Source organism: Barbus barbus, assembly GCF_936440315.1.
Source record: "Barbus barbus genome assembly, chromosome: 8".
Classification (NCBI taxonomy): domain Eukaryota; kingdom Metazoa; phylum Chordata; class Actinopteri; order Cypriniformes; family Cyprinidae; genus Barbus; species Barbus barbus.
In genome coordinates, this window is record NC_136736.1 from 15618573 (window position 1) to 15637830 (window position 19258).

Consider the following 19258-nt stretch of genomic DNA (forward strand, 5'->3'; position numbering starts at 1 on the left):
AATAAAACAGTAAAAGAAATATGCAACAAAAAATGAGTGAAAATGCGATATTTTAATATTAAAATTAGTTTAAAGGAACATCCATCCTGAGACAGAATATAGCACCTGCAAAGAAAAACGCCTATTGATTTCCTGCCTATTCCTTTTTCTTTTGTCCGACTGAAAAGATTCCCTCCGCGCCAGAAATTGCTCGTAATTGCGACAGACAGATGAAAATGCGTGAGGATGCACAAAAACCAAATGGCTGCAATTATGATTCGATTTAATGAGCACAGCAGGCACCATGCGATCAAATCACATAAACTAGTAGACCTACTAAAATAAACAGATTATATGCTTAATAATAGCTAATGATAATGTAGAAACTATCCCTTTTATGCTTAATAATAACAATGTCGCCTAAAGAAACAATTCTTTACATAGTCCCATCTTCATAAAGGACTTTCTTTGTGATGAAAAATAATAAAATAAACAATGCGCGTTTAAATGTTATGTGCTCTCGTTTTATACGTATAGGCTACACGTTTGCTTTTTACTATCGATTCTTAAAAACCATACAAACGTAAATGTATAGGTGAGTTAAGTGCGCGTTTCTTTAGTCTAAATATAGAGCTTACGGACCGTTTCAAGTAAAGGCAGAAGGAAACTTCCCAGATGGCACAGCCACCGAAAGCTACGGATTAACTAGTAAAAGGGTCACAATGTAATTAACTTTAATTGTACACATCATAGAGGCACAGCCATTAAACAGATGCAGAATAAGCCGGTTCGTGGAGAGAGATCGTGCTCATATTCTGATCAGTCTTTTGACTTAGGCTATTTCATTCAGTGTGTGTTTTTACCGATTTAATATTTGCAAAATATGATTTATTTATTACCATCCACACACTTAAAAACGTAAACTGTAAGACTGAAAGCTATGAACACACTGCCATTCTCAATGAGAAAACATGCGCATTTCAGACAGCAGAATTCAAACTCTGTCAAATGTCAGACATAAGCAGTTTGCCAATGATGTCGTGAAGCAGATATGATTATAGGGTATTCTTGATACGCTACACATGGCTCATACGGAAACCCATGGCCATGGCCCATAAATATAATCACCTCTGGAGAGATGCACAGCGATAACTACATTACTGCGGAGTAATATTATGATACTGAGAAACCCCGCCATAATAATAAGACTTAATGACATTTCATTCCCTGTACTTTCAATGAGTTCAGTCAGAGATGACATCAGAAACCAAAGAGTTTGGAAAAGTGAAGAGATTCTGAAACTCATTACATAATAACCTACATGCATTAACTAATTAACCCTATTAATTTAAATATAAAAACGGAAGCCATTTGGTCAGGCTAACAAAATAAGATGAAACACTGGATAAATGTTAAGAAACATTTATTTAAATAACAGATTCTGTTACTCTAAAAATGCAGATCCATCTCACACGACACACTTCAAGATGTCCCATAATTCTTGTCCAGTCAATCTTCATCTGGTAGTTTAGTCAGAATCTCTACACCATCCTTGGTGATTACAACCGTGTGTTCAAATTGGGCCGATCTGAGTATTAACACACAAGAAAACAAAAACACACAGGTGAACATGTTGAGATATAGCCATTCATCTAAAATCAGTGGTTCTAAACCAGGGGTCCAGGGCCCACAAGAGGGCCTTAGCAAACTTCTATGGGTGCCGCAAGATGACAAAGTAATTTAAAATAAGACGAAAACAAGCATTAACAACTAAAATTTGTGATTTCTATACCTGGAAAAAAATCTAAAATAATAATAATAATAAGATCTTACAACATTAGCATTTTTATAGATTTACATACAATTGTCTACAGTTATGCCAAGCTCTAAAATATTTTGTCAGGTAAAAATTGTTAGTTAATATATATATTTTTTAATCCCTTAATCCTTTTTCAGTAAATCACAATGAGGGCCTTGGAGTCAAAAAAGGTTGAGAACAACTGCGTTAAATGTAGAATTAAAATAAGGAATCTATCCATTTTCTTATATTGCATATTACCCCAGTCAACCTTCAAAATCAGAGCTCTAATCAAACACTGACCAAGTAGTACCTCTGCTCTCACCTGCCAACAGGGCAATCAGCTCATTTGCAATTAACACTGAAGTGCTCTCCAGTGAAATATATGCAGTTAAAGGAAAGTTTATCCCAGAGCACTTAGCTCTATGTGCTTCAAATGCTGAGGGTACTTAGTCTTTCCAAGCTAAATGTCAACAGCCAATAGAAATAAAGTTCTTGAAGATTCTCAATAGAAATTGGCCACTTATTCTTGCATGAAGTAATGCATTATTAATGTAGGCTACTTTAAATGGCTGCACTGGGCTCTCGTTAGAAAGGTGGTGAGAAGTGTGGGAGGGGAAATTGAAGACAACATGCACCTTTTGTCGTCCACAGATACAGCAGTCCACTTGTCCCTCAGGATCTTCAATTCTGAGGATCCTTCCATAAGAATGGGTTCTGTAGAAATGGACGGATGGTTTAACTTCCTGAAAATGTACAAATTCATGCTTCCGCTGATGTTCTTAATAACATTCAATCCTCAAGTCATCTAAAACAATGATGAGTACACGCATACAGACCTATGGTGAAGGACATGCCCTCTTCCATCTGTAGGTCATTGTCATTGGCTGTAAAAGAGAAAAGAAGCATGAACCACCATTGGTGCTTGGGCCCTAATTAATGGTTAAAAAATCTTAGTTAATCACATTAATGAACTGTATTCATATGGCAACAACATAGTTTAATAAATAAACTAATTTAATAGAAAATTAAAAGAGTTAGTTCACCCAAAACTAAAAACTATGCCATTATTTACTAACCTTCATATTAATCTAAACCTGCACTAAACAAGAGGGACAATTAGGGTCCAAACTATATTTGACTTTCATTGTAAGGACAAACAAAAACAACAACAAAACCCCTGTGACATTTTTCTAAATATCTGGTATATCTTCCAACAGGTTTGGAACAACATAAAAAAAAAGAGTAAATAATGACAGAACTTTCATTTTTGAGTGAAGTATAAATTGGCTAATTTAGATATAATTTCTGAATATTAAGTCAAATTAAATTAATAATACCACAAATAATGTGATTATAAACTCTCACCATGATGCCATATCTCTGGATAACCATGGAAATATGTTCCAATCCCATGACCGATAAAATATGGACACACAGAGAATCCATTTGAATTTGCTATTTTGCTGTAATTCAGAAACAAAAAAGAAATACTCAAAATTTATGTTTAGCCAGGTTTATTCTGTTTGATCTATAAATTGCTTGTATATCGCCCTCTTTTGGATAAAAGTGTCTGATAAATGATTATAAGTGTAAAATAAAATGTTCTAAAATTCTGGTTTACCCAGGAGCCTACACCCAAATAGGGCGTTGCCTTGGAGATGTCAAATTTAACCACGTTGCCTACATGTAAATATCATTTTCACTGTGAATAAGGCATGCCTGAAATGCTCTTGCATTTTTGTTTTTTTATACTCCAGGAGGGAGAAGGTAGAGGACAAAGGTGTATAACAGACAAAAAGAAAAAGACGAAAGAGAAAGAATATAAAAGACAGAGACAAAGAATTGCAAAGAGAGAACAGCAGAGAGGATGCTAGGGTGCCAGCATGATAAAAAAAAAAAAAAGAAAAAAGCAAGAGATGGAGAGAAGGAGTGAAAGAGAGGTCTAAGTGCTTTTTCCTGAGGAGAGGTAATTGTTCCCTGTGTGTGTGTATAATAACAGTGTATGTCCCTGCAGAAGCTCAGAATCCTACGCAGGGAGAGAGAAACAAAAGCATTGCTTCCTCAGACACAGAGGAAATATCTATTGCTGCACTGCACAAAATGCACAAAAAGCTCATTTAATCGCTTAATTGGATTATTTTAAAAATAGAAGTAAAATCACATCATGAAAGTAATAAAAACAAATATTCACACTTTATAGCTATACATTTTGACCTTGAACCCTTTTCATCATCTTCACAATTGATATTGTGCACATTTAAGTCTTTGTACTAGAAGTGTAAATTCAATAGGATGTTGTTAAAGATGTTTCTGTACTGCATGTGAGTGATTGAGTATGTCCTCTCTGTGAAAAGGCTCCAGCGGATCTTTTCGTGTTTCTGTGGGGAGCTGAATCCACCCTGGCAGAGTCTACGATTCTCAAAGACAGCAGGAGCAAGCCTGTAATTTGCATCGCTCTCTCTCTCTCTCTCCCCCTCACACACACACACACACACATACACAGACACTTGCACACATGAACACATCCAACAAGACAAACTAACCTGTAATTTACACCCCATTGCAGAAAAAACCCATTGCACTCTGGGTAATTGCTTGCTCGGAGCTCACTGAGAAATACATTAACTCTGTGCAGTCCTTCTTCAGACACTACAATATCAAATAAGGACTGACGAGGCAAGATTGCTATCTTTTTTCTACTTTTGTGCACAAGAAGGATTAGGGGTTAGATGTGCTATTTTTAACAAGAGCAAGTTGGAAAATGCAATGAATAAAAGAACATTTCCCACAGACATCACTCTTGAAGGTGCAAGACGCTGTCAGGAATTCAACCTGTGATGCAATCTGGGATGTGTGTGGGAATGAACACACACCTGATAGTGTTGCCAATGACGCACAGAGGTTGACCTGGTCCACAGGCGGCGATTGCCTGATCTCTGCACTGTCGAGCCACATCCACTAACTTCCTGCCCTGATCATTCACTGAGCCCATCAGAAATGTTTCTGAGGTGTCTCCGTGGTAACCTTCTAGATAAACCTACAGAATACATATAGCAGCCACTATTTACATTTACATTTTATGAATTAGCCGACTCTTTTATCCAAACCAACTTACAAATGAGGGTATCAAAACATGAAGAGCAACAATATATAAGTACTGTGACGAGTCTAACGCAGTACACATAGCAAGGTTTTTTATTTATTTTTTCAGAGTAAATTAAAAGAATAAAAAGTAGACAAAAGAGATAGAATAGATAGAGCTAGTGTTAGAGGGTCAAGTTATTATTACTTTATAATAATTAAAGAAAACAAGTAGATAGAATAGAAAAAGAATAGAGAACACTAGTGTTAGAGGGTCAAGTTAAAAAAAAATAAAATAATAATAATCAATAGAATATAAATAGTATAAAGAGATTTAGTGATAGAGGATCAAGTGTAAATGGAAGAGATGTGTCAAACTATTTACAGATTCTGAGGTGCGTAAACAAAAACTTTATTAATTTGAAATCTAACAGCGATTAACTAGCTTAGAATTTAAACAGAGGACTCACTGTGACATCTATATTGATGATATCTCCATCTCGCAATGGCCGACTAGAAAGCAAAACACAATACTGACAGTGTGTAAGGTGTTAAAAATACATAAATACAAAAAATAAAAATGCAGTTTATACATACATGCTTTTAACTTCTGAATTAAAATTAATTTCTGTATATTTTTGGGTGCATAAAGTATGAAATCAGTGCTCTTCTGACAACATAAGAAAAGAAGCCTCAGTAAAGCAGAATAACATTCTTTAAAAAATTAAGTAGCTGGTATTTTCTTAGAAAAATGTTTTAGCAAAATTGCTTATTAATATTTGAAAAAAACATTAAAAAAAATTGTTTTTATTTGTCACATACACAATTATACAGAGTATAACCAGCAGTGAAATGTGTGCTCTGCATTTAACCCATCCAAGTGTACACTCAGTAGCGAACATACACCCGGAGCAGTGGGCAGTCAACGCTGCGGCGCCCGGGGAGTCACGTGGTGCATTATAGTCACGTGGTGCAACTATAACATCCAGAAAAAAACCTTGATGTTGTGACTCTCTAAAAACTATTTAGTTATAAATAAAAAATCATATTTTTATCTTGACATATTTATTACAATAACTTGCATCTATTCCAGCAAAATATGTTATTACTTCTTACTTGGTTACACCACTTGACTTTTTGAGTCATTGAATTCAGACCTTTCTTGAAAATGGTATAAAAGTTTTAAAACAATGAATAGAACACGAATACAAAGAGTACATTACAATCCTGCTACTAGAGGGCAAATATCCTGAAACGTTTAGCTCCAACCCTAAACAAACCTACTCTAATTAACCAATGTCTTTAGGAGTGGTAGAAACATAGCCGCATTAAGTCAAGTCTCCAAAGTTAGCAGAAAGATGTGTAATGCTGCAGTTCACTACTCTAGAGAATGGATGTCAACGGAGAGGCTTCAGTACACTGAACAATATGCTTTTTTGAGAAAGCAGCTTATCAATTAATGAACCGCGAACCTGTCCGCTAACCTGTCCATTAAACAATTATTTTGTAGTGAAAAATATTTTGTGCAAAAATAGTTTTATAAGAGTAGTCACATACCATTTTGAAAGAGGTAGGAATCAGTTAAGCCACTTCTCATTCATTTCTATGAAATCTGTGAACAGTGATTGACTGTCACACAACTCTGACAGAAATTCAGCACGGCATGCACGATCCAAGTTGGCCATTGCACTTTCTCCAATGGTAGAACCACAGAGGTTGGTATCTACCAGTAATAAGACAATATCTGCTAGAAACGTCTAGGCATGCGTGTTGGAGCAGGTTGTAGCTAAACTCTGCAGGATGTTGGCCCTTTAGGAGCAGGACTGTTCCATGCCATTGACACATTTACTACAAAACAAAAGTATAGACATGCAGTCACAACAAAGCACTTATGTTTGATAGCACTGAGTTACCTGTCTGGAATGCCGTGGCATACTACATTGTTAACAGAGGTACAGACTGACTTCGGAAAGCCCCCGTAACGTAAAGGAGAGGGGTAGGCATTGTGACGAATGGCTTCCTGATGTACTATAAAGTCTATTTCATCTGTCGTCATACCAACCTAGAAAACAAAAAATATAGGTGACAGCGTCTGCAAAAAACAATTCATGGATGTGTCACAATCAAGCTTATTCACCGTTACGTTCTCAAATTTCAGGAAAGTGTAGACTAGAGTATACCTTCAAACTCTTTCCTGCCAGAAGCAGTATGTGTCTGGCTAGTTGACATGCTCGTCTCAATCCCTGGATCTGCTCCTCATCTTTAATCTCTATGTAATCTGGCCATTCAGGTACTTTGCTGGATGACACATAGTCAGGCTTCTGGATGTGCTGAGAGAAGAGAGTATATAAAGCTCAAAAATCAATTATTTTTCCAAATTAATCAACATTAAATTGTTAGTGTCACTTGGGCCGAATTACCTTGGGTACAGCATAAGAGGGGCGCACTACAGCAGGCCGGACCACACTGTGGGAACTATTTGATTTCTTCCAGAAGAAACATCGATGAGGTGGGCATTGGTGGGCAGCAGATGAGCTTCTATGGCAGCTGGGCAGCTGTGCTACTCTCTGTAGCAGCCTTGAACCACCTATACACAGCCAAAGAGATGAACAAATTATGTGATTATGCACTGCGAAGTGGATTTCTCAGAGGTGTGTGAAGTATGATGTTTGTTTATTCATTTTTTAACACTATGTTAGCATCGGGGCTATTTACATGGCAAACACAAGGTCAGAATCATAATCAACTGATGCCGTAGGTCACATGACAGTGAAAACATGGCGAATGTACAACCCGAATTCCAGAAATGTTGGGATGTTTTTTAAATTTGAATAAAATGAAAACTAAAAGACTTTCAAATCACATGAGCCAATATTTTATTCACAATAGAACATAGAGAACATAAAAAAATGTTTAAACTGAAAAAGTTTACACTTTTATCCACTAAATGAGCTCAGTTCAAATTTGATGCCTGCTACAGGTCTCAAAAAAATTGGCACGGGGGCAACAAAGGGCTAAAAAAGCAAGACATTTTGAAAACATTCAGCTGGGAGAACATCTAGCAACTAATTAAGTTAATTGACATCAGGTCTGTAACATGATTAGCTATAAAAGGGATGTCTTAGAGAGGCAGAGTCTCTTAGAAGAAAAGATGTGTAGAGGCTCTCCAATCTGTGAAAGAGTGCATAAAAAGATTGTGGAATATTTTAAAAACAACGTTCCTCAACTTCAAATTGCAAAGGCTTTGCAAATCTCATCATCTACAATGCATAACATCATCAAAAGATTCAGAGAAACTGGAGAAATCTCTGTGCGTAAGGGACAAGGCCGAAGACCTTTGTTGGATGCCCGTGGTCTTCGGGCACTCAGATGACACTGCATCACTCATCGGCATGATTCATTGACATTACTAAATGGGCCCAGGAATACTTCCAGAAACCACTGTCGGTAAACACAATCCACCGTGCCATCTGCAGATGCCAACTAAAGCTCTATCATGCAAAAAGGAAGCCATATGTGAACATGGTCTCTGAACGCTTCAGCAGCTGGAAACCTATATCAGGCAAGAATGGGACAAAATTTCAACACAAAAACTCCAGAAACTCATAACCTCGATGCCCAGATGTCTTCAAACTGTTTTGAAAAGAAGAGGAGATGCTACACCATGGAAAACATGCCCTCGTCCCAACTACTGTCAAATTTTAAAACCCCCCCAACATTTCTGGAATTTGGGTTGTACACTACCGGTCAAAAGCTTTCAACAGTAAGATTTTTAATGTTTTTTAAAGAAGTCTCTTCTGCTCACCAAGCCTGCATTTATTTAATCCAAAGTACAACAAAAACAGTAAAATCTTGAAATATTTTTACTATTTAAAATAACAGTTTTCTATTTGAATATATTTTATAAATGTCATTTATTCCTGCAATTACAAAGCTGAATTTTTAGCATCGTTACTCCGGTCACATGATCCTTCAGAAATCCTTCTAATATTCTGATTTGCAGCTCAAAAAAGACATGTATTATTGTTGAAAAAAGCTGAGTAAAATTTTTTCAGGTTTCTTTGATGAATAGAAAATTCAGAAGAACAGCATTTATCTGAAATAGAAATCTTTTATAACATTACAAATGTCTTAATCATCACTTTTGATCAATTTAAAGCATCCTTGCTAAATAAAAGTATACATTTCTATAATTTCTTACCTAAAAAATTATACTGACTCCAAGCTTTTGAATGGTATAATAGTATATGGTATAAAAGCTTTTATCATTTCAGATAAATGCTGATGTTTGGATCTTTCATCAAGGAATCCTGAGAAAAAGAAAAAAAAACTTATAATAATAATAATAATCATAATCAATGTTTCTTGAACAGCAAATTAGCCTATTAGAATGATTTCTGGAGGATCTTGTGCCACTGAAGACTGGAGTAATGACGCTGATAATTCATCTTTGATCACAGGAATAAATGACATTTTAAAATATCTTCAAATAGAAAGCCATTATTTTAAATCGTAAAAATATTTCACAATATTACTACTTTTGCTGTATTTTGGATCAAATAAATGCAGGCTTGGTGAGCAGAACAGAATTCTTTAAAAAAACAAAAAAATGTTACGGTTCAAAACCTTTTGACTGGCATGTAGTATGTCTGAATTTCATTTATGTTACATATATTTGTAACATACAGAACTTTTTTTAATGGTCGCAAAGCAAGTTTCAAACTACATTCTGTACCTACTAGATAACATGCTGTGAAAAACAATGTGTTTATTTGTGAATTTCTTTTCCCCACATCCTTTGGCTAGCATTAAAATATTGGTGAGTTCAAGGCATTTTGGAAATATCATATTTCCATGATGAAAGCACATGAATGGCACAAAGTCATAATTATAAAACTCAACTTTTGGGCCCCAAGTTGCTGGGTTCGGGGAATTTCGGTGAGAAAACATGGCTGACAACAGATGCAGCATCCATGTTGACTGTAAATTTGTTTAAATTAATTAAATTATTTTTTTCCCATTTTACAATAAAAAAAGTTGCATGTACAAAACACAATATTTTTGTACCATTATGATAGAATATATTATTCATTTTACAGCACCATAAACTGAACACACTTAATGAACATACTTTAATTAATCATCCTGTAGAAATAAGAGGTAAAAAATCTTGCTCCAGCCAAAGTGACTTGAATGGACTTGACATCATAATTGTGACTTGTAAATATTGGTGCATTCAAATCCTCCTGGGAAGTTTGTATTCATGGGTTGGGATGTCATAATTACAATGTCAGGCATGTTTAAGTCATTTGTTCAGAGCAAGCAACCTGTGCGCTTAATTAATAGGTGCTCAATTTTTGTAGCACTAAATAAATATATAAAATTCATATTGATGAATTATATTATATATAAATACATATAGGAACATAATGTTTAAATCTAAATAATTTATACAAAAATATTACATCTATTCTCAGACCCTGTGAATCGTGCCAAAAACCCACTCCCTCTCTCAAAAGGATAACACAGCCTGCAATGTAAACAAATAGTCCACTACAATACAATTACACAATGCAATAATGCTCACATAATATGCTTAATTTTGAATCTGAGCCACAAATTAAAATAATCTGAGATCCACCACCACACATCAACAACCATGTCGTAACTCATGCCAACAAGGACTGCAGAGTTTTGTCTTCAGAAAAAAAGGTTAAAAAGAACTGCGACCAAAACACAGTGGTCAAAAACCCAAAATAAGTGCAGTTATACACAGGAGAGGGCTTGAGTTACAAAGATGAAAATACCAGTGATGAAGGGAGTAGCTCAGAACCAGCGAGGGGGCGGCTGAGGGGTTAGAATAAAGGCAGTAGTGGGTTAACCCAGGGTGGGGTAGCGGTTGTGTGTAGTGACAACAGTTTGGGTGGTAGAGAGCAAAGGATGTGGCCAAAGATGTGGACTGAACTGAATTGCCTTTGTGTGTATGTGTGTGGTCGACTTTAGACTTAGTCTTGTGCTTTAGCTGTAATATATATAATCCTTACTTCAGGACTGCAGTACATCAATGTCATGTGTCAACCTTAATGTCAGTTTATTATTATTAATTGCTCTGTAACCCCAAAGACAACATTCCCAGTTCATATTATTTATCCTAAACAATATATGAGATTGGAATTTGTGTGCTCCAACTGACAGTATGCTGAAAACAGTATGCCAACGTTTTATTATTTGTTTTTTATTATTATTATTATTGGTGTTGCTGTTGATGTGTAGAAAATCAATTGCTTCATTACTTCTTAAAAAACATAAATGTCATAAAAGTTAAATGAATAATGCAGTGAAAAAGATAAACTACTTTGTTTGAGTTTACCTAATTGGTTTATTAAACCATTTCCAACTCATTATAACCACTGATGTGTCAACTGGGTAATTTTTGAGCATCTTCTACTGTATTGTTTATTATGCTGCTCCTGTTTGTACTAAAATGATCTTAAAATAAAAGTCTTTGGACTCCTTGAAAGAAAAGTGTTAACATGATGAAATAGGACTGATTCTGTGTCAGGAGACTCAACATTTTACTTTCAGGTTATAATTCACTTAAATGTAAAAGAAGAAAATGGCTGAGCAGACGGGGAGGGCTGTATGCTTCTTTCTCTATTTACTTCTACTGGACCCACAAAGACTCTGCCAAACCAGCAAACAATAAAGAACTTCAAGACGGTGCCATGAGTCCAGCCTCCCTGCAGTCTTGTTCATGTAGTCTTGTATAAAACTCCAAAATGCAGTACATAAAAGGTAGACGAATTGGGACACAGTGCAAATGGTCAAAATTGGAGGGAGTAAATCTAAAAGTTTGAAAGTCTGAATTGCATGCTGTGTTTATGCCTATATGCCCCTGCAGACACACACCATATAGACTACTAGCACTTTTTAATAGGAAATAACTTTATCTAAATAACTATTTATTTAATTATATATCTATTCTCTTCACAAAGGCTTTATCGTAAATGAAAAACAGTAGTACTGTGAAATATTACAGGTTAAAATAACTGAGTATCAGTGTCAGTAAAGAGGTGTGTTCATATCGAATCATTAAGACAAACAGTTGTGTAACTTTCTATCAAGTGTTTTGTAAAGTTATGTGAAAAGCGTTGATAGTTGAAAGTAACGTTAACTCAGTCTGAATTTGGCTCTGTGTAACGTTACCTACCGTACAATCTTACATGGCGACACTGTCACCGAGTAATGCGCAAGTTGTAAACCAGCGCTTATTTGGCTGGACGGTTTGGATTTTATAGTACTAGCTAACGTTAGATCTATTCCGCGTAGACTGCAGTTATGCGATTATTAAAAATGAGATATGAGTGAATACTTTCTCGTTTGGGTCATTGGCTTGCCACAATCTGAGTCTTTATGCTCTACAAATTAAATAAATAAGTCTAACTTTTCCTGAAGTAAACTGTAAACATACCTGTTCTGTAAAAGCATTGAGCGGCACAGGGCGCAGCCATGTTTTCCAAAAAGAAGAGTCACGTGCTCTTTCAAACAAACAGTAGCCTATAGCGTGTAGAGTTGAAACCATAGACTGTAAAAACAGAGAAGAGATTTATATATCATATTATTGATCCAACATTGACTTAAATGCAAAACTCTAGCGTGGGCTTGGCAAAAAATGTTCATTGTGCCCATAAATGCCATAAAATCGCCAGAAATTGACGTCATGATTAAATGAAACATTTTTCAAAATGCAACACACTAAATACATTTATTTATTTATTTGTTTATGCAGTGCATGTTGACCTTAAACCTCTTCTAAATATCTGCATTATGCCTTCTGTCTAATCAAATTAATTAAAACAAAAAAAACATGGAAAATCTCTATATTTAGGTGAAATATTGATTCAGTTTTTTTGCATATAATGTTGCAGTAAACACAATCCTTAACAAAAAAACAAAAAAACAACAACACTGTATTAACTTGTTAAGCATGCATTTCCATACATAATGACCCTCAATTTTATCTGAAGGGCTTGTACATAGTGTATAGGGTGAGTGAAAAGAGTCAAGACAAAGGGGATCTTATTCTCCACGGCCAGGGAACTGCAGCTCTGCACCTGCTGGTGGCAAAGACCCCCTAGACCTCAAACCAGCTCTTCTGCAGAGACTGAGCCCAAACAATAATGGTCGTTTTTGTAATTCAGAAGACAGAAGGACATTTCTGATTACATAATATCATGGTTGAATGGTATTTTCCCAGCTGCACATGTTAACTATAAGGATTATCCTCTGAATGATATGATAATGCCATACTTTAAAATCTGTCCTATTTTTTAACTTCAAATCAGTAAGAGTATAAATTCAAGTTAGCATACCATGTAATATGTATATTATGTTTCCATATATGAAAGCTATTAGAAATTGTAACAATTTTATATATTAGCATATCTAGCTCATACAAATACAGTACATGTATATCCACCCCAAAACCTCTAAACATGTTGATATTATACAAGTAAAAATAAAAGACTTAAGAAACATATTACAAAAATGTGTATTAACATACAGATTTGTGTGTGTATGTTGTTATGTAAATAAAATATGCATTGTTGACATATGTGGTTGATACATATAAAATCATCACATATATTATTTACTATGGGGATTTTATATATGTTATACACTTATATCTTCATCTCCCATAATGTATATAGCTGTATAGCTGAAATATAAGCAATATCACTCTTGATATAGGGCAGTATTTTTCAATAAAGCATTGCATGCTAAAAATCATAGATTGCATAGATTATCGGCCATTTCCTATTCCTGTAAAATGTATTTTCATAATCATTGAATTGCAGGCATATTTTCTAGTGCTGTATGATTGCACAGTCAAAAGTAGTATAATAATTCCTCTTCTTCTCATAGCATGTGGTTCACTGTAAAGCAGCCTTCATATTTCAAAATATGGCTTTTGTGTGAGTCATGAATAAAAGGCAGCAGTGCAGTTGTTTGCTTTGCTGAGAGTTATTAAAGGAAAACAGTTTTGGTACCGGCTAGGTAAGACCATACATGCAAGACTGTAATTTCTGACCTATCTGTCTGGGATCGGAGGAAACACACCAAACGAAACACTCACACATTTTCTCTCACACTTACATGAGCCTGCAGACATTACTATACAGTTAAGCTTGTCAAGTAACATTCATATGAACGATTAGTGATTATTTGGTTATTAGGTATTTGTGTTTGAGTCTTTTGATTAATCATTCAGTGAATCATATAGGAATTTATTCTGCCCTCTAGTGATCTAGGGCTCTGACTCATGTGTATATCAGAATATAATTATACGAATGCTGATGATGTGAACTGGTTACAACTTTGAAACTAAGCTCTTAAACTTTTAACATAGCCAGTCACCTTCAAGCTGCGCTACTCTGAAAACAAATATCTAAGGACAAAAATCCACTCAAAAAACTGTTATATATGGGAAATATTTATAAAACCAATATTGTATTTTTGTATTTTTTATATTTATGAAAATAATCACATTTATTTTTATTATTTATTCAGGCTACGTATACCATCTTTATATATATGTAAAAAAAAAAAACAAAAAAAAAACAAGGTCTCAATTTGTTCATGGACAGATTTTAATTTTAATTAACATAGGTGGCTGTTATTAACATTAAGTGCATAATGTCCAAAACAGAACATATTTTGAGAGAATCAAATCAGTACGTGAACATAAATATACACATACATTCATTGGGATGGTGTTAAAATGTCGCTTTGCAGCACTTTCAACACACATTGCCGTGCCTCGTCCTGGATAATAAGGGCTCTATTGCTCTCTAGTGGTGTATTAAGCTAAACCAATTCAGTTTTAGCCCCACTCCATCATCAAAATGCCCAGCTTTCGAAGTATTTAGAACGGACAAGCTAGTTTATAAACAGAATATACTGTTAATAATAATGTCTTAACTTAAAATTGAGTGTTTAATCTTATTTCTATACATTACTGACACTCTATCCTCCAATTTGATACTATTAAGTGCTTTGACACAATCTGTTTAGTTAAAAGCACTATATAAATAAAGGTGACTTGACTACTGTGACTGCTTAGAGCCTCCTGATAGTGTGTACTTCACACAAATACACTGTGTGTCATTTTATAGGTGCGTTTTATCTGCAATGCTGTTCAAAATACGAAACAGAGAACCTTTCCGTCTCTGAATCACTCCGGGATAATATTTAGTTGGCGCACCGGTACACACGTGGGTGTGTTTTGGTGGAAAGCTCCTTAAAACCGCCGGTGGACCATGCTGAAATCCAAGACATTTGTGAGAAAGACCCGCGCTGGTGGAGTGTTGAAGATAGTGCGCGAACATTACCTGAGAGATGAGAGATGAGATCTGGTGTGGAAGTGAAGTTTGTAAGGAGTGTAAAGATGAAGCGCCTGTGCTGCAAGAGGACGCGTGCATAGAGAGCAACCTGTGCTCATATCCTCACTGTTTAATCCCAGACACCGATGTGCTTTTACATCAGGTATGTGCTTTTCATTTATTTATTTTTATTATAGCTTCTTATTATAATAAGCGTATTTGTTCTGAACAGCTTTTGCAAACAATTAACTGTCACCAAAGTATTTTTATGAGAATTAGAGGACGTCTTGTTTAGTCAATGTAGTATGCCATGTCACTAAACACCAAATACATCTATTAATTACACATTAAAGCAGGGTTTCCGGTTATTTTAGGGAATTTCACATTTTTCTTTTTATCACTCCATAAATCAGCCAAAATATTGTGATTTATTATTGTAATAATTATTGTATATTAAATATTATTTTTTGGGGAAAACACACATTTGCATGTTTCCAACTCTGACTTTGGACCAGTTTTGTAGAATGGCCCATATACATCTTTCTGCCAAAGGTTTTAAAGTGTTAATGTTTAGATTTTTTTCCCCCTGTTATTTCTGCTGATTGTGGTGAAATATAATATCATTAATTTTTCCAAACTGTCTGTCTGAATTCTGGAAGTTCAAACTTTACATTTTTCCAGGGAGACCAATTCTATGGTGGAGGAGTTCATGTTGTTGGCGAATATTTCTGTAGCACAGACGATCTATGATGAGTTCTCAGAATGTGCCCTACTGAGGAAACACCCTTCACCACCACCATCAAACTATGACATCCTCATTAAGGCTGCAAAATCAAGGGTGGGTGGAAGCTCTGTAGTTTCTTTCATTTTTATATAACCCACAATTGATATAACCCAACATGATGTATCTGAGCAAAAGAGGTTTTGTCTTATAATGTTGAATAATTGAACACTGAACAGATTCCTGAAGGGATGTGGAAATCTTATCACTAACCAGCATTAAACCAAGCCAGTGTCAAACATATTTTTTGACTTTAGTTTAGGACAACATTGGATGACTAGAGTTTATTTCCAGTGACAATTCTTGCTCTGATTTAATTCAGGCAAAATCAAACAACAAACGTGTAATATTTCAAATAAGATTTGGCAAAAACAAAAGTGGTTTGAGTTTATTTCAGTGGTTCAAAACCGCATAAACTTTCTGGAGAACTTTACGGATATTAAAAACCTTCAAAATGCTGTTGGCCCATGATGATGAAAATGGTGGGTGTGTTCTGGGACTCCACCTTCTTTGAAATTGAAATGATTTCAGGAGCACTTGTTCTGGTCATTGTTCTGTTTTCACATGAGTGAAAAACATGAATACACTGCAGTGCTGAATTTCAGAGCTGATCCCTATGAGCAGATGCTTTCTAAACTGCTTTTTTTATTGCTGTAATTTTTTTGTAGTGTTTGTTGCGTTTTTGAGAAAAAGAGTATGGCCCATATTTACACACACATCTAAACACCACTCTCAGCATCATGGGTAGTGTATGATGAACACCTGTTTCAAATGTTAACCCCTGACAGACAAACAAAATAGAATTTCACCTTGCGTGTACCGTGGCTTTTATACCAGTAGGTGGAGACCAGTGTGTCTTTTCTATTGTGTAAGCCAGATCATCTCAAACCTTTTCATGCTGCAACCCACCTAGATGGGTATAATCATCCCCGCATTTTAAATGTTTGCAGAATTTTGGTCACTTTGTTTGATTTTGTCTTATTCCCTTTTTCCAGGACCTTAACATCTACATAGATTCAGCCAAAGCTCTGGCTGATTCCCTGAACAATGCGACAGTTGAGAACTTTCCGTACTTCAACACCCTGCTGAGGATTCTGGCTACCCGCTGCATGATGCAGGCTGTGTATTTCTGCTCTGGCATGGACCGTGATTTCCACCACTATGGCCTGGTATCACCCATCAGAAGGTGAGACACATTGGACCACTGAATCAATTTAAAGGAACAGTTGACATAAAAATTTAAATTTTCTCATGGTTTGCTTCTCATGTCAACCCACATGTGTATGCCTTTCTTCAGATGAACACAAACAAAGGTTTTTAGAAAAATACTCTCTGAGTCCATATAATGCTAACTAAATGGGTGCCCAAACATTGATGCTCCAAAAAGCACACTGCCATTGTGACAGCATTCCATACGACCCTTGTGGGGGAAAAATACTAATATTTAAAACCTATTTGAACTATAAGCCATTGCTTCTCAATATACTGTTGAATATGCATTCATAAGAGGGTTGCATATGAGTTTTGTGTAGCAATTGTTAATATTTAGTTTAAAGACCACCTGTGGTGAAAATTATGTTTTTAACATTGTTTACCTGCCTATCTGGTGTTTTTAATTTGCTGAAAGGCAAACTATGTGAAAAATCAACCTAATCACTGTTACTTGTTCCAACATTGTAGAGAGATCATTCCAACATGATGAGTTTTCATTAACACTTCTTCACCCATTCACATGTTGACCCCGAACTTGATGAAACTTTGATGCTTTATTTTGTAGATATGCTGATATCATAGTTCACCATCTGTTAGCAGTGGCTATTAACGCAGACAGTACATACCCAGAATTGATGGACAAGCATAAGCAGTCATCCTTATGCAACAACCTCAACTAGACACAAAATGGCCCAGTATGCACAGAGAGCCTCAGTGGCGTTCCACACTCAGGTGAAGTGCAAACCAAAAAATCCTGACTTTAATGACTTGTGGAATAACTGTCGCAATTTTCCTTAATATATGGTGTCTTTAAGCTTTATTAACTTTTTTAAGAATAGGGGAATCATAAATGAGGAAGGCTTCATTCTTTTTGTAAGAGAAAATGCCATCATCATCCTCATCCCCAAATTTGTAATGGAAACCCAGCCCTCATCTCAAATTTGACTCTGAGGTGCGGATAAACTTTGATATCAGTCAGATATTAGCCTTGCACGTCATATTCTTAAGATATTGCATGATTATGTATACATGACTGTACCCGTTATTTTTTTCTCCTCAGGGTCCTACAGTCGGTGGAACACACTTTCCGCATGTTTGAATATGAAGTAACAATCAGCCTTGACGCTTCCAACATCCAGCATCAAAGGATCAGAATGGCGCTCATTGAACCAGTGGTATGCTTTTTGTTTTCTAGATTTTTTATTGTATTTTTTAATTGTGGAGATACTGCAACCACATAATTACATGGCTTTCTGAAATGATTCTGACTGGTCAATCACAGCTGCAATTATTTTTATATAATAACTTCTAAATTATGATTGACCAGTCTCTTACGCTGTGCAAGTTTCATGCCTCTTGAATCAATTCTCAATTTCTTTCTTACAGTAAAATAATTTGAACTAGTTTATATGATTTATAAGGTAAAAACCTCTTTAATAAGCCCCTTATCACAAAATAAACCTCTTTAGGCTGATCAGGACTCTGACATGGTGTTTTATATCATCTTGATGAGCATCATTTGCGCTAATTAAGGGATTACACAATTTGCCAAATAAGTAAATTAATGCACTTTTTTTTTTTTTTACAAAAACCATTCATTTATCGTTTATGTCCCCATAGTTTATTTGTGGTGATATCTCCCCTTGGTTTCAAAACTTGTTGGTTGTTATAAGCTGCAACTCTAGACACGTTAGATCATCAGGCTCAAACAGTTGAAACTATATAGAAATAAAGCTTTTTTTTTTTCCTTCTTAATCCACTAAAGTATAGTTTTGTCTTTTCCAGATCCCTGGGGTTAGTGTACCTGTACCTGAGTCAGAACCAGAGGCTAAAAAACCCAAGCTTGACCGCTGACACCTGAGCACCAACAGTAATACTCTTTATAAAAGCAAAAATTACATGAAAAGCCTTTCGGCTCATCTACAAGGGAAACTGGAATGAACGCATAAGTGGAAAACATTGACATGAAAGGAGTGTTTTTTTTAAATCGGTGTACACCAGTAATGTTTTTGCTTTTGTCTA

General features: G+C 35.5%; 1 protein-coding gene across 2 annotated transcripts; it reads right to left on the reverse strand.

Moving 5' to 3' along the window:
• Positions 1–1386: 1386 nt before the first annotated feature.
• Positions 1387–15321, reverse strand: LOC306874403 (methionine aminopeptidase 1D, mitochondrial). Of its 2 annotated transcripts, XM_079424431.1 has the most exons (11): positions 15253–15321; positions 12333–12446; positions 7282–7448; positions 7042–7191; positions 6775–6923; positions 5332–5374; positions 4654–4817; positions 3146–3243; positions 2617–2664; positions 2416–2494; positions 1387–1567 (listed from the first exon to the last, which is right to left on the reverse strand). In XM_079424431.1, exons 2-11 carry the CDS (start codon positions 12370–12372, stop codon positions 1489–1491), a joined length of 1017 nt encoding a protein of 338 aa, XP_079280557.1. In that variant the 5' UTR covers positions 12373–12446; positions 15253–15321; the 3' UTR covers positions 1387–1488. The 2 variants fall into 2 exon arrangements, 1 of the variants encoding a protein (XP_079280557.1); XR_013784620.1 differs by lacking the exon at positions 15253–15321 and having other exon boundaries at positions 1552–1567; positions 2416–2523; positions 12333–12425.
• Between the last annotated feature and the right edge of the window lie 3937 nt (positions 15322–19258).